General features: G+C 46.5%; 1 protein-coding gene and 1 long non-coding RNA gene across 2 annotated transcripts; one reads left to right on the forward strand and one right to left on the reverse strand.

Moving 5' to 3' along the window:
• Window positions 1–243: 243 nt before the first annotated feature.
• Window positions 244–4,419, forward strand: LOC124675124 (UMP-CMP kinase 3). The gene is made up of 10 exons (XM_047211195.1): window positions 244–298; window positions 1,293–1,339; window positions 1,792–1,846; window positions 1,956–2,073; window positions 2,204–2,360; window positions 2,515–2,595; window positions 2,683–2,790; window positions 3,049–3,117; window positions 3,310–3,366; window positions 4,140–4,419. Exons 2-9 carry the CDS (start codon window positions 1,295–1,297, stop codon window positions 3,316–3,318), a joined length of 642 nt encoding a protein of 213 aa, XP_047067151.1. The 5' UTR covers window positions 244–298; window positions 1,293–1,294; the 3' UTR covers window positions 3,319–3,366; window positions 4,140–4,419.
• Window positions 4,420–11,652: 7,233 nt separating this feature from the next.
• Window positions 11,653–13,441, reverse strand: LOC124677876. Its single transcript, XR_006994262.1, has 3 exons — window positions 13,236–13,441; window positions 12,389–12,652; window positions 11,653–12,275 (listed from the first exon to the last, which is right to left on the reverse strand). It is a non-coding gene; the product is annotated as an uncharacterized LOC124677876 (long non-coding RNA).
• Between the last annotated feature and the right edge of the window lie 1,298 nt (window positions 13,442–14,739).

A 14,739-nucleotide genomic window follows, 5' to 3' on the forward strand; every position in this document is an offset into this window, starting at 1 on the left:
TCCTACCTCCGCTCAACCAGTTGTTGCGCCGACGGCTCCGGCCCCGGTGTCCCCACCGGCCAATTGCCACGCTTCCCGCGGAGACGCCGCGTGGGCCCCACCTCCCGCAACCCCACCACCCCTCTCCTCTGCGCGCCGCGCGCGTATTAAACGGCCTCCTGCCTGCCTCCGTCTTCCTCCACCGCACCACCAACACACGCACCACGCGCTTCCCGTGATCCCGCCGCCGCCCGCGCCGACCCTTCTCCCCCCACCGACAGCCTTCGATTCGGCCGCCGCCTCCTCCGGTTCCGCAGAGGTACGCGAGATTCTTCCTCTTCTTTCGCGAGATCTGATGGTATTGCTTGTGCGCTAGCATCGTGCTGTTGTTATCACCTCAAGTGCGTCTCGGCCTCTGAACCATCTCGGACGTTGTTCCCTGTCCCGCTCTCGGGCCGGCGGGCGGGATCTGCGTGATCCGGGGGCTGACGGGAGGGATCCGTCTCTCCGCCGGAATGGGCGGGCCGGGACGCAGATCTGGCTAAGAGGGGTCCCGGGGCCGTGCGTCAGTCGCTGGATCTAGGAGCGACTGCCGCCGAGAGCTTAGAGGGGTGGGTGATCTGTGTTTTCGGAATCGAAGTATAATATTGGCATAAATACAGGGGCGGGCATCTATCTGTCTGGGCGCTCTGATCGTTTCTTTTACCTGTACCTGTACACGGCGGGAAATCAATGGATATATCCTAGTTCAAACTGGGTTCAAATTCGTTTGAAAACAGCGGCGTATGTTTGTAAGCATGCGAACATGCCGTAGCAAAGTGGAGAAGGAAGAAAGACCTTTCGTCTAGAACACTCTGCTTATGTTGCCCTGCACGTACGCACGCAGTGGCAGGCCATTGGGCACTATCTTCCTCTGGGTACCTCCAGAATGAGTAGAAACATGTTTGTGTACTTTTGGTGGTTAGAAATGACAAGACTGCTTGTGATCCTGTAAAAGTAAGTTAACAGTACAATGATGTGGAATACGTTGTATGCATTGGTATCGAATCAAAATTTGGTTTTAAGATCCAGTCAGAGTTAGTCAGTGCAATGCTGCAAGCTGTTCGGTCCTTGGCCCTTCTGATATAATCAGTGCCAGATTGCTAGATGCTATACCAATATCCCATCTTCAGTAGTATATAATTGGCGCCCTTGCAATGCTACATTTTTTTTTTTGCATTTATTTCTGAGGTGCAATGTTACGCTTCTTTTTAATTTCCGAGGTGAAAAATTACAACTTTACCCGCATAAACTGGAGATTTTATGATTTTCAGCCATGGGCACGGTTGTGGATGCTCCCGCGGTTGTCACTGAGAACGAGGTACGTGTATGTCATTGCTCATTCCCTGGATATATTAGATGATTTCAACTTATTGCTGCAAAAGCCCTGTTTCGTCGTGAATGTTCAACGTATTTTGTTTTCTGAATCAGGGGACATGCTTTGAATTTATTTAAACTTAAAACATAAAGCATGATGGAAAGGGATCTCTGTCCTTAAGGGCTGGTGTCCTGAATCTCAGTGTTATGTCTACTAGCTTTCAGAACCATTTAGTTATTTGGGAATAGATGCACTCTATTGTTGTTGGGTACTTGGATTCATGTTGAAAGAACTTATATTTTTGTGCATATTGCCAATATAAATCTCGATCCATGAGTTACTATTTACAACACCTATATATAGTCATTGAAGTAAACACTACAATATAGTCTCGCAGAATGGGTGCCATTCATGATTTTTTTATGTCTTGTAGTTGAAACCGTGTTTTCATGCAGGAGGTTGCTGTGAACATGTTGGGTGACAAGAAAGTCACAGTTGTATTTGTTCTTGGTAAACTCTCATCGACTTTGCTGACCAACAAATATTATTAAACGTTATTACTTATTAGTATCTAAGTAAATAAACTTTCTTCTGTACCTGACCAAGAATTTACACACAGGTGGTCCTGGAAGTGGAAAGGGTACACAGTGTGCCAACATTGTTGAACACTTCGGATTTACCCATCTTAGTGCTGGAGATCTTCTGCGCGCGGAGCTTAAATCTGGCTCTGAGAATGGGTATATTATTTTCTTCCCATTTAGTTTATTTGGAACTAGATTGTTCTGAAAATCGTATTGGTCATTGTACGCTTCTTTAATTAACCACTTGTAGGTTCCTATGTTTATTTCCACACTTATAATTTTGCAGAACTATGATTGAGAACATGATAAAGGAGGGGAAGATTGTTCCATCAGAGGTAACTATAGCGCTCCTGAAGGAAGCCATGATAAAAAATGAGAATGATAAGTTTCTAATCGATGGGTTTCCAAGGAACGAAGAGAATCGTGCTGCATTCGAGCATGTTGTAAGTTCATCTACTCTAACAATTCAAAAGTTCAGATCTTTCACTCTTCTCTAACAAACTTGCACGATAGTTCAGCATCCTCTTCCCGTGTCTACTGTGATGTACAGTACTTGTAAAGAATTGTAAGATATCTGATCGTGATACATTTTTTCAGACAAAAATTTCTCCTGCATTTGTGCTCTTCTTCAATTGTTCTGAGGAAGAGATGCAAAAACGTCTTTTGGGGCGCAATGAGGTTTGCTTCATCACTTATTTCCTTCTTTTTAGCATATGTATCCCTGTCAAATAACCGTTGTTTCTAACAATTCTTGCTATTTTGCAGGGAAGAGTTGATGACAACATAGAGACTATCAAGAAGAGATTCAATGTTTTTGCTGAATCCAGCTTGCCTGTAATTGAGTACTATAGAGCGAAGGAGAAGGTTAAAGAGGTACTACTGCACTTCCACGATGACTAATTACATGAAGGGAATGCATGTCAACATAAAAGCAGGAACATTATAAATAGGACAGATGACATGATAGTCTGAAGAAATCATCCTTTGGAATTATAATAATCCTTTTTTTGATTGTTATGTGGTACTTAGGACTTCTGATAATTACGTCCGTCCTTTTGCAATGATAGTTACGGCTCTTCTTTTGGAATCTGTTCACTTTGATACTTACTGACCAACATGATGTTTTGTCAGATCAATGCTGCAAAACCGATTCCTGAGGTGTTTGAAGATGTCAAGGCTATTTTTGCCCCATACGCCAAGGTAATTTATTAGATTTTACTTGTTTTATCATTTGTTTGCTTGTAGCATTTCTGAATGTATCTTGTAACTCCTGCATGACTAAATAGTATGTTTGTTGTTACTACATGGCAAGTTGAATAGTTCTGCCCTGTCACCTGTATATGTCATGACACTCTTTTAATTTACATATAACATTATGTTATTATATATCAGGCTTCCTAGAACAGTATAAAGGACCAAAAGGTGATAAATGGAAGGATTTTATACAAGGTATACCTTAGCGCCCCTTTTATGCTTCATTACTTTCTTTTCATAGGCGGTTCTCATAAAGTCATAATTGGTGCAGCTGTTTACCTTTTTCCTTGTGACATAGAGCAATATAAGTTGGCTCTATTTGGCTGTGTGGTTGACTTGCAAAGAAGTGTTGACACACTTGTCTTCGATAATATTAGTAAGAACAACTTTTGAATGGGGATATGCCAATTAGACAAATACACAATGACTGTCGTAGCAAATGAGAAGTTGAGAACTACCTCCTAGTTGAGAACTACCTAACCTGCATTGATCTCCTCAACTATGAGTCCATGTGCTATTCAAAAGTGATGATAGTTAGTTATACTGTACTTCACAGTAATATTTCTTATGAAATGTGCAATAAGCATTGTACGTAGCTTTGTGGTGAGACTACTCTTTACTCCAGAAGGCGTGCTCAGCTGCTTCTTCCACATGTTTCAAGCCCCAATCAGTGGAAACTTACGTATGGGATTCTGTAGCTGGATTCAGTTGACATAAATTTTTTGAACTCAAGTAAACCTAAATATCTTACTTTCATGGAAACAATTGGTCTCTGCTTTTCAATTTCCACATAGCGTTTTTCAGATAGCTTAATTGCAGTCTAAAACTATCAACCTTAATCAAACTTTTTTTTGCCTGGAAGATGGAATAATTTTGTCAATTTATGACTTTGAATGAAATGAGTTTAGTGAGTTAATAGGATTATTGTTGCTAACCCATACTCACGTAGTCCCTGTTATGTCTTGCAGGTTTTGCTCAAGTTTGACATATCTGTGATTACAAACCCTTAATATAGATCAGACTCATCAGTAGGCAATTTGATTTGTTACCAGCAATAAGTAGGTCCGTTTGCCGCTAGTTCTTGTTTACCATTGTCCGTGTATCCTGTGGAGTGTACTTGTACCATTTGTGTAATTTACTGCATGTAAGGCCCGGACCTTGTGCCATGAATTATCGATTGGTTGTATTACAGAGAAGCAAACTGCTTTCACATTGCTTATAATCGATTGAGTTGTTCTGTCGAAGATATACACAGTTGCCACTTGCAAACATTTCGTGCAGTGTTGACGTTCCCTGCCCACTAGTGGAAAACGGGGCAATAGGCCCGGTCCATTTGGGCCTTTAGACCCGGTTCCCGAACCGGGACCAACTAGGCGGGACTAAAGAGTACTCTTTAGTCCCGGTTCAAAGATAAACCGGCCTAAAGGCCTCAACACGTGGTGCGACCAGGGAGCTCGCGCTGGAAGGGCTTTGGTCCCGGTTCGTGGTACGAACCGGGCCTATGTTTCTCTGCCGCGGCAGAGAATTGCTATTTCTCTGCCGCGGCACAGATTTGGGCTGTACCAGCGTAATGCATGCATATTTACACGACATAGTCAACACAGTACACGTAATGCATGCATATTTACAATACAACTTTTCCTGAACGAATATCCTCCGCCGTCACGATCTTCCTATAGTGCTCTCCACCTGGGGTAAGGACCTCGGTAATAAAGAATCCCGCGATTTCCTCTTGAATTGCTTTTATTTGATCCATTGTTATGAGAGTGTCCCGTAGGCGTGTCATCTATGTTAAAAAAGGAGATCAATATATGAATGGAACTCAATACAATAGATGGTACTAATTAAGATTAATTGTGAAAATTTGTTATCGTACACGAGTGTGGTGTATTTGGGGATCCCCACCCTTGGGACAGGACATGTCACGCATGAAGGTGCGGACGTAGTATCCACATAAGTTATTCCCTTGTTCCTGCCTCATACACTTTACGAAAAAATAGTTCGATCAAACTAATAATCAAGCATCGTATTGAAAGTAAATATCATATATAAAGTTTCACGGACATAGCTATATATATAGTACTACTTACAGGGTAATCTCTAAATGTAAGCTCCGGTTTCCATTCACCCGGAACAGTATTGATGAACCGTTTCCAAGCCCTGCCCGGCAAAAAATAATGAGTAAATGAGTAATTGATTAGTTGATGATATCTTCGAATTAGAGCGAGATGAAGATGCCAATACGAAATTGATTGAAACTACCTCTGGAGGATGGTAGCCATGTCCGCCCATTCCGCATATTCTCGTACGTTTCGAGTCCATGACGTTTACGACTCCAAGGTGAAGATCAATGATTAGGAGAATAAAATGGAAACTGCACAAGCATAGCTCAATGATTACGAGAATAAAGTGGAAGGTGCACAAGCATAATGTATGTTATATATAACACTCACTTGAAGTTGTAGGGAAAGAATATATCCTCTTTGTCTCGCTTGCTTCTCTAAAAACATTACGATGTTGTCCTCTCGTGTCCTTGGCGAAGTCTCGAACCGTAACTTCATGAACTGTGTTTGGGTCTATGAACCCCAGCGGTAGGAGCTTGCCTCTTTTGTATTCCAGCTTCTTCATTCTGCATAATTAAATGTATAGCGTACACAAAGAATATAATGAGGATAATTGTTAGTGCAAATGAATGAGCTACAAACTTAATTACACAAATAAATCACTTACAGGTGCGTAGCAACCGATGACAGCTTTGTCGAGGGCGTCTTGATTGAATAACCGAACATGCTTCGCATAACTCAATGTTTATCTCGTCTTCCCCCGAAGTAATGCTCATCTCTAAGATACACCGTGATGTAGGTTTCACTTCTTCGACAGGCTTTCATGTACCAGTCATGCAACCTTCGCATCCGAGTCCCTAGACGCGCGAGCTCGCCGTGGTTTGACGAGATCTTTTCCGTATCTATACGTGTTTACCACTTGAGCCGTTGGATAGTAATCTTCGTACTCAACCGATGCTCCTGCGAGCTCTAGCCGCCCGTTCGATCATCGATGCCGTCTCTCGGATCATGATATGGCTCCACGATGAAGTGGGTGCGGCCTGAATGTCCTCGCTGTCCAAGCTGGGCGACTTTTTTTGCTTCTTTGCTCGCTCTAGAGGACTGTCCAAGAGAGCGGTCATAATCAGCTCTCGCTCAGGTCTCTTCATTCTCGTCTCGGCAAAGTGCTTCACTCGTCTGCGGTCGAATAAACACCTTCTTCGGCGCAAGAAACGCCTTTTGCTCTTCGATCCGCTCATGTGGTAACAACTGCGAGTCTCGTGCCCTCATTGGAGTTGATGATCTCTTCGGAGCTGTAGGAGGTGCCGCTGGACAGCTTCCTCTTTTGCTTAAGTGGAGGCGGCGGAGTCTCCCGACGAGAGGAGGAGGAGGCGGCGGAGTATTTTCACGCGGAGCAGACTGGATCATGGATAGGGGAATCATCATCGCGCACAGGAGAATCATCACGCGGAGGAGACTCAGGTGGCGGAGGAGGCGGAGGTGGCATGCTTGTTGGCTTCTCACCCGGAAACACAATGTTCTCCTTCCGCCATTGCACGGTGGTTCTACGGGCTTCTCCCAGTTCTTTGATTTCCCCATCTTCACCTGCAGGGTGCTCAAGCACCAACCCCTCATAAGCTGTCATCACTTCATCCACCATCACAACAAGCAAAGTCGTCTTGGACCGAACGGCAATGGTAAGACCTTGTAGGTAAGAGGATGCCGACCGCCGCCTTGAAGGATAGGTTGAAAACTTTAACATGCAACTCACAAGGACGGCTCTCAGTGAGATCATCCACGGGGGGGTAGCGAGGAGGCTCGACCACCTGGTCATCATCATCATCATCATTATCCACCTGCCTGAGAGGAAGCCACGCTGCTTTTCCGGTGTGGTTGAGATTGCAGCAGGGCGATGGCATTGAGCAGTGCAGGATCTACAGCCTGCCCCGAGCCATCCGAGATGTAAGTACTTGGGTTACCATGGTTAATTGGGCTTGCATGGTGCTCATACCCTCCTCTAAGTTAGCCAGGCGGTCTGTTTCCCTTGCCTTCCTCCTCTCATGGCTTTTATCGGAAATCTCTTCCTTTCCGCAGGAAAGCCATACTTCCACGGAACGGAGCCTGCTGTGCCTCGTGTTCGTCCGCCGTGTTCTTTGTTCCCAAGGGCGCGTGTCAGCTCATCGTTCTCTCTTTCGGCCTGGAACAACCCCGCCTCCACGTCCCTATGTGCTTTTTCCGGGGCATCAATGGGAACCTTCGGATGAGCTTTCTTATAGATGCACTTCCTCGTTTCGGATCCAACGTTCCCCCAATCCCGTAGAACCACTCCTTGCACCGTTCGATCCAACCGTGTGTCCCTAATCTGATCCCTTCATTGGTCAGTTCCGCCTCAGCTGCCTGCCACTTAGGACGGTTAGCCCCGTATCCACCTGGACCCGAATTTGGTGATATAGCTTCAACGCAGCATTTGCCTTATTTATTTCCGACCTTCTCTTAAATTCTTCCGACTCCGTGCCTGTACTTCCACGAATTCTTCCCAGTGAGTTTTTACCTTCTCATTGTCCGGAGTCTTCTTTATCTTGATAAGGCGGCGCAATCTTTTCTGGTGGCTCTTGAATAGTTCGGCCATCTTCTTCTTGCCAAACTCGCGGAGGGCCTCGCTCCATCTTGGCCTTTTCAGCGTCACCCCCTCTTCGGGTACTATGTTGAAATGTGACATGAGCTTGTCCATAATGCTGTTTTTGGCTACATCATCGATATAAAGACCTTGACCTTCTTCCTCTGCCAGACAGCACTAGTCCCTTCGGCTTGTGCCATTCTCGAACGGTGATCGGGACGTGGTCCCGAACAAGCACTCTGCATTGAGCTATAAATGCCTTTGCACCTTTCTCTGGAGCAATCGGTTTACCATCCTTTTCGATGTGGGTGATGTCGTGCCTAACACCGTCATCCAACTTTTTGGCCGGGCCTCGCTTCCTCGACTTTACAGAAGAAGTGCTCGATCCGGAGGGCTAAAAAAGAAATAGTTCATAGTCGATTACAATTTAATTAGTTAATGCATCTAGTCGATCAACAACGGCTTAATTAATTTATATACCTCGGTGATAACTACGGTTCGGGAGCCATTATGATGATCTTGTTCCTCACCGGCGCCAGTAGGATCTTCTTCCTCAATATCCTCCGCTCCCTCACCGGAGTCATTCAAATAAGTTGCGGTGACATCGTCACCGCCATCATCCGGAATAACGTCGTCGTCGCGATCATCCGAGTACCGTTTGCTATGAGTTCCTCCATGAAATTTTCTTGAATTTCATCTCTCTCCATGCTTTCTACAATGACCTGCAAGCTATACATAGGAACCATCATATGATCAAATTAAGGATAATGCAGAAAACTGAAAATGGAGTTACATATGTGTAGTTCTTAACTAAGGATCGATAATATAGTGCTAAAAGCAGATAGTGCAGTTACATGCATACATAGATCGGGTTCATGTTTATTTAACCCTAATACATATCAATCACTACTACAACCACTCAACCGCGCAGACCGGGTCCTAGAGGGCGCCGACCGGGTCCTGAGCCGCGGCCAGGTGTGCCCCCAAAGCCACGGAACAACAACGGGAGCATAGCTAACATGAGATCCCCGCATAACGCTCCATCCGGTCCTATACATGTTGTCTAACGCGTACATGTAACGGCGAACGTGCTCGTCCTCCGCCGCAATGCGCTGAGCTACCTCCTCCGGCGGGGCCGGCTCCCTCCGAAACGACCAGTGGCCCATAAGACCTCCACCAAAGAATATCCGGGTCGACAACGGGACCCGGATTCCGCACCAAGGTGCGCGACCCGGAAGCTAAGACCTCCCGAGTGCCACCCCGGCGGAGCCCGGTCCCGGACCTCCCCCATCTCGCTCCATCTCCTCGGTGAGAGTCACACCACGGCCCGCCGGCTGTCCGTCTGTCGCGGCATCGTAGCTACGAAAACAAATCATATATATATGTACCAATGTTAACATAAATTAAAAAATAACTTTACTACTTTTATGTTAGTGGGCGTCGGCACTATTTAGTCGGCGCCGGCACTACTCTATTTAATCAGCGCCGGTACTACCGTTTGAGGGGCGCCGGCACTACCGTTTGAGGGGCGCCGGCACTACCGTTGAGGGGCGCCGGCACTACCGTTTGAGGGCGTCGGCACTACCGTTTGAGGGGTGCCGGCACTACCGTTTGAGGGGCGCCGGCACTACCGTTTGAGAGCGCCGGCACTACCGTTTGAGGGGCGCCGGCACTACCGTTTGAGGGGCGCCGGCACTACCGTTTGAGAGCGCCGGCACTACCGTTTGAGGGGCGCCGGCACTACAGACTCCAAATTTGATACTAACAACTATACTAACAATATACTAACAACTATATACTAACTATACTAACTATACTAACAACTATATACTAACAACTCTATATACTAACTATACTAACGGAAATTCAAAACGGAACTTGGGTCCAGATGATCCCTATATCTGGACCATTCATTTTCGTCGTGATCTGTGTGCTAGACAGTATAGTGGGTAGTATTCCACAACGTATATCAGTTTTTGAACAGTACATCTCTGCCACACAGTGTCCTCATTCAAAGCAAACCAGACGTTATCCCGCTCCAGGTCCGTCAGTCCATCGTCGAAGTGGACCATGCGTGACCACAAACTGATCCACTGTTCTCTGAGCTGTCAAACCAGCCATTGCGTGACCAGAAACTGATCCACTGTTCTCCATGGAGCAGTCACCAACCTTTCGCTTACCATCCTTCACACTAGTCAACATGGACAGGCCGAGGATTTCATAAATGGGTATTCAAAATAAAAAATTACAAACAAAAGTTGGAAAATAGTGAGAAAATCAGGGTTCAAACCCAAGACGTGTTGTTGCATGCTATCTTCCTCTAGCCAACAGACCAACCAAATGCTTGTGTCAATACTTGGATTGCATTTTATACAATGTAGATAATAATTGGTAGTTGTATAATATAATTTGAAAAGTTTAATAAAAAAAATTGGGTATTCACCTGAATACCCAAAAATACACATAGACCCACCCATGATGGTCTGTCCTCCAAGCCAAGGCCATCCCTTGTTTCTTCGAAAGCCATGGTAGAAAAGGTTCTCCTTGGATAAGCCTGCTAACTTGTCACAAGCTGTGGCACTTGTATCTCCTGCCTAACAAGTTCCATTGCTTGTATGTATAGAATGGAATGCCTCTTTGTGAAATTTTTCCCCGCTGCCTGGTCACGCTGGTAGTGCCGCAGGTGTTTCGGAAGCACACCCCTTGCATCTCTCGTCCACCGCTTGAGGATATGCTTTTTAGATATCTTAGTTGCTCCAACATAATCCATCACCTGAGACCAAAAAAAAAAAAAGGAATCAGGCAGGCTTTCTAGGCAAAACCGATACAAAACACTGGCCCGCTTTTTTCAGTCTAGGTATCAGGATAAATGGAACATACCTTCAGAGCATCCCACAAAGCATCCCCCATGTGTGCAAACATTCCACACTCACAATCGAACTGCTCCCCCTCATCTAGTACTATATTCACATCAAATACTCTGCTCCACTTCTCCCGCCTGGAGGCATCTGTGTGTGTGGTTCTGTAAAGTCTGTTCTTCTCCACCTCCTCCACCTTGTATGCGCATGCTTCGAAGATCATCTTCCCAAATTGCTCGAACATTGATCTCGTGTACACCTTACTGGCATGTCTTTCAATTGTAAAATTATATCGCACGACAGCCCCGCTATACACAGTTAAGTTCAATCATCAGATGACAATTCTACGTCTTAAGTTCACCTTTTCGTACAGAGGTAGAAAGTATTGCTAAAAAGGGAGAAGTTACTTACATCTTGTGTACACTTCTCTTCGTAGCTTTCATCTGCTTCACGGTCATATAGCAACCTCATGTACTGACGGACAAACATGTGCATCGAACAACCTTTGGGTATGTACTTCTTAAGCATACTGTTCGCACTCTCGCTTCTTTGCGTGCAGTCATTTTTGCACAGAAAACCACTTTGAAATAAGACTTGGCCCATTTCTCTCTGATCTCATATAATTGTGTCAAGTAGGGATGTGACCTAAGCTGGTACTTCTCGAGCATCAAGTCCCAAGCTTGCTCGAACTCATCCACCGTCAACATTTCATTTACCACTTTGTGGAATTCTGCTCGAAACGCATGCCACCTCGTGAATAATGGCCCCAGGCACTCCTTCGCTTTCTTCAGCACGTGACATTTACACCAACGATGCGCTTTCTTCGGCATGACTTTCTTTATGGCTACATCCATTGCTCGACACCGGTCTGCACAAAGACTCGCTACATCAGGAAAGTTGTAATAAGAATAACCATTTCCACTACATGAACGAAAATGAATTCACCTGTGAGTATGGTCTTTGGAGGCACACCTCCATCATGCGGATGAATTCTGTAAACACCTACTCGAAGCTCTCCACCTGCTCATCCCTCACCATCACCCCTCCTAAAATCATGCTCTGGAAGTGATTATTAACACCTACGAATAGACCGGAAGGCATGTCACACAGGTTGGTTTTATATGTCGTGTCAAATGTTACGACATCACCAAAATATTATATTGCAGCCGCCCTGAGGTTCTTGATCCTGGTATCCGTGTCAGCCTGGACTCTCAACACAAAATCTGGGTCCTTCGCACCTATCTGGTCAAAAACTTCAATTGTTTTTCTTACATCATCATTGGCCTCTTCTCGACTAAGCTGGCCACACAAATTACGAAGTGATCGCTTCGTGAACGGTAGGTTGTCAACGCTTCCAAAGTAGCTACCAATGATGTTGTAAACCTTGCCAATATTAATGTTTGTTGGCTCTTAGCTGTTTCACCAAGTCCTTTGTGAACATGTCTATGTTCACATCTCAGTCAGCACAAGGTTATGAGTGACCCGGTGCTCTGTAATGTGCCAACCATTATCTACGGATCTCAGCAGCCGGATCATGGCAGGGCATTCACACCGACAGGACCTTGTATTCTCCGCAGTGGGTTTCCCCTGCAGCGCACAACAACAGCAAATTGGCATTTCCAGTACTCATTTGCCGCAAGCCCGCGACCAAGATTTGAAAATTGTTACGAATAGTGCAAAATTTTATTCTAGGCCCTTACCGAGGAACCGCAGACGATTTCTAGCATGCATTTTGTTTTCTCTGCGTTTAACCGGCTCTTTCCATATCTGATCCCAAAGCCATGCTCCCAGGAGTACAGGTTATAAAAATCGTAGGCTTCACTCAGGGAGTCGAAACTTGTACCAAGCGAAGGGTCAATGACATTGTCTCCCAACTTCTCTGCATAACACCGGACCAATTTCTCTAGTGCGCTTTGCATGTCCACGCAATGAGTTCTGTCTGGCGGGGCACAGCCGACCCGTACCTGAAAAGAAAATGGTGACTCGTGGTATCAGATGTAGCACCTCTAAAAACAGCAATGAGATCGACTTTTTTTTTGCTTAAATAAGATCATGTATTATCTCCGCGCCCCTCTAACTGGCAATATGTATCCTGTCATTCCTGCGCCAGACCATCCTAATACTTGTTACCTGCAGCAGTAACTCCTACGGTGCGCTCGCATACGCCCACAGAAAAAATTCAATTTTCTCTACATAATTAGCAACTTTTCGTGATGCACACATGATTCCTATCATTGTTCATTCCAGAGGCTCCGTCAAAAAAAAAAAATCTGTTCTTACCTCAACATGTGCCAAAAGGGGAATGAATAATGTCTTCAGCCTAGTACACAACAAAACTAGATAATTCAATCCAGCCATTTGCCGTACCCCCAACTAATTAATTCTTATTCGTAATCCATTTCATGCCCAAAAGTATCAGTTCCATTCCCCATTAGGAAATATGTGCACCTTTTTATTGCGGAGACACACTTCCCAAACAGAGTCACACATATTTTTCACCCGTTCACAGACTGTGGGCTAAAAAAAAAAGATTTTACTGAATCTAACCTTTTTGTCCAGCCAGGCGAACTGGGATTCCCGTGCCCAGTGGACTCTGCTGAATCAGCGGGTACCGCATCCTCCACACCGCCAGCTCCTTCGGCCACCAGGTCTCCAAGAACTGACATACCCGCCGCCGCCGGACCAGCATTGCTGCTCACCGAGTCCTCCCCTTGTAAGCTCATCAGCGTTGCATCAGATGGATACTGCACGTATATAGGCATACTACAACCCAGAATTCAGCAGCAGGCCATGTATCACATGGAATCCGAACAACAGATCACATGCCACAGCCTAAAAAAACTCGCGTACCTGCTCACCGCATCCATGGGGAAATCCATGGGTCCGCAAAAAAAAACTTGGCGCAACCGGGAGACGGGCGACAGCCTCGCGCGAGGAAGAAGATAACAGACTCGAGGGGTTGCAGGCGGGTTGGTGGTGCGCAGACGCGGCGAGGCGATGCGCGGGCGGGGGCTTGCGTAGAGGCCAGAGGCGGCGCGGCGGTGGGCGGGGGCCGGGGCTTGCGCAGAGGGGCCGGCCACCAGATTTCTCTCGAAATGTCACTTTCTGCTCTTGGGTATCCAAAACCGAACGATCTGGACTACTTTTGTCCTGGTCCTCCACCGTGCCCCAGAACATGGACCACTGGTACAGCGAACCCCGCCGTCAAACTTGAACCAACGCCGGCCGTCCTGTTTGTCGTATTCCTCTCTGTCTTTCGAATTTCTGCACGCTATATTTGCCTGTAATAACAGACTGTAACGGATCCCAAGACAACATTCAATGGTTAAGATATAGGGATCATATGGACCCATGTTCCAAAACGCCCCTCCCATACTAACAACTATATATACTAACAACTCTATATACTAACTATACTAACAACTATACTAACAATATACTAACAACTATACTAACTATACTAACAATATACTAACAACTATACTAACTATATGTCAAATTTGATAAGAAACAAAAATATAAAAAAAAGGGGGTGTGGCCGGGGGGCCGGGCTCACCTTTGCCGGCCGGCGGAGAGGAGGCGGGCGGCGCGGCGTGGAGGCGACGGCGGCGGGGCGTAGGCGCGGTGGCGGCCGAGGAGGAGGCGCGGTGGCGGGGCGTAGGCGCGGTGGCGGCCGGCGGAGAGGAGGCGGGCGGCGCGGCGCACGGCCGAACGGCTCGGGCGCGTGGCGCGCGTGCGGCGAACGGAGGCGGCGGCGCGCGCGGTGGTCGAGCGCGGCGGCGCACGCGCGCGTGGAGGCGGCGGCGAACGGCGGCGGCGCGGCAGAGTCCGGCAGCTCGGGCGGCGTCGTTTGCCTTCGTCTCCGCGGGATTGATCTCCGCGGAGACGAAGAGGCGGCGATTATAGTGCCCCCCTTTGGACCCGGTGCGTTTACAAACCGGGTCCAAAGACCCCTTGGACCCGGTTTGTAATACAAACCGGGACTAAAGGTCTTTTTTGCTGCGTTTTCACTGCGCGCGCAAAAGGCGCTTTAGTCCCGGTTTGTATTACA

The sequence above is a fragment of the Lolium rigidum genome, chromosome 7 (genome assembly GCF_022539505.1).
Source record: "Lolium rigidum isolate FL_2022 chromosome 7, APGP_CSIRO_Lrig_0.1, whole genome shotgun sequence".
NCBI classification, from domain to species: Eukaryota; Viridiplantae; Streptophyta; class Magnoliopsida; order Poales; family Poaceae; genus Lolium; species Lolium rigidum.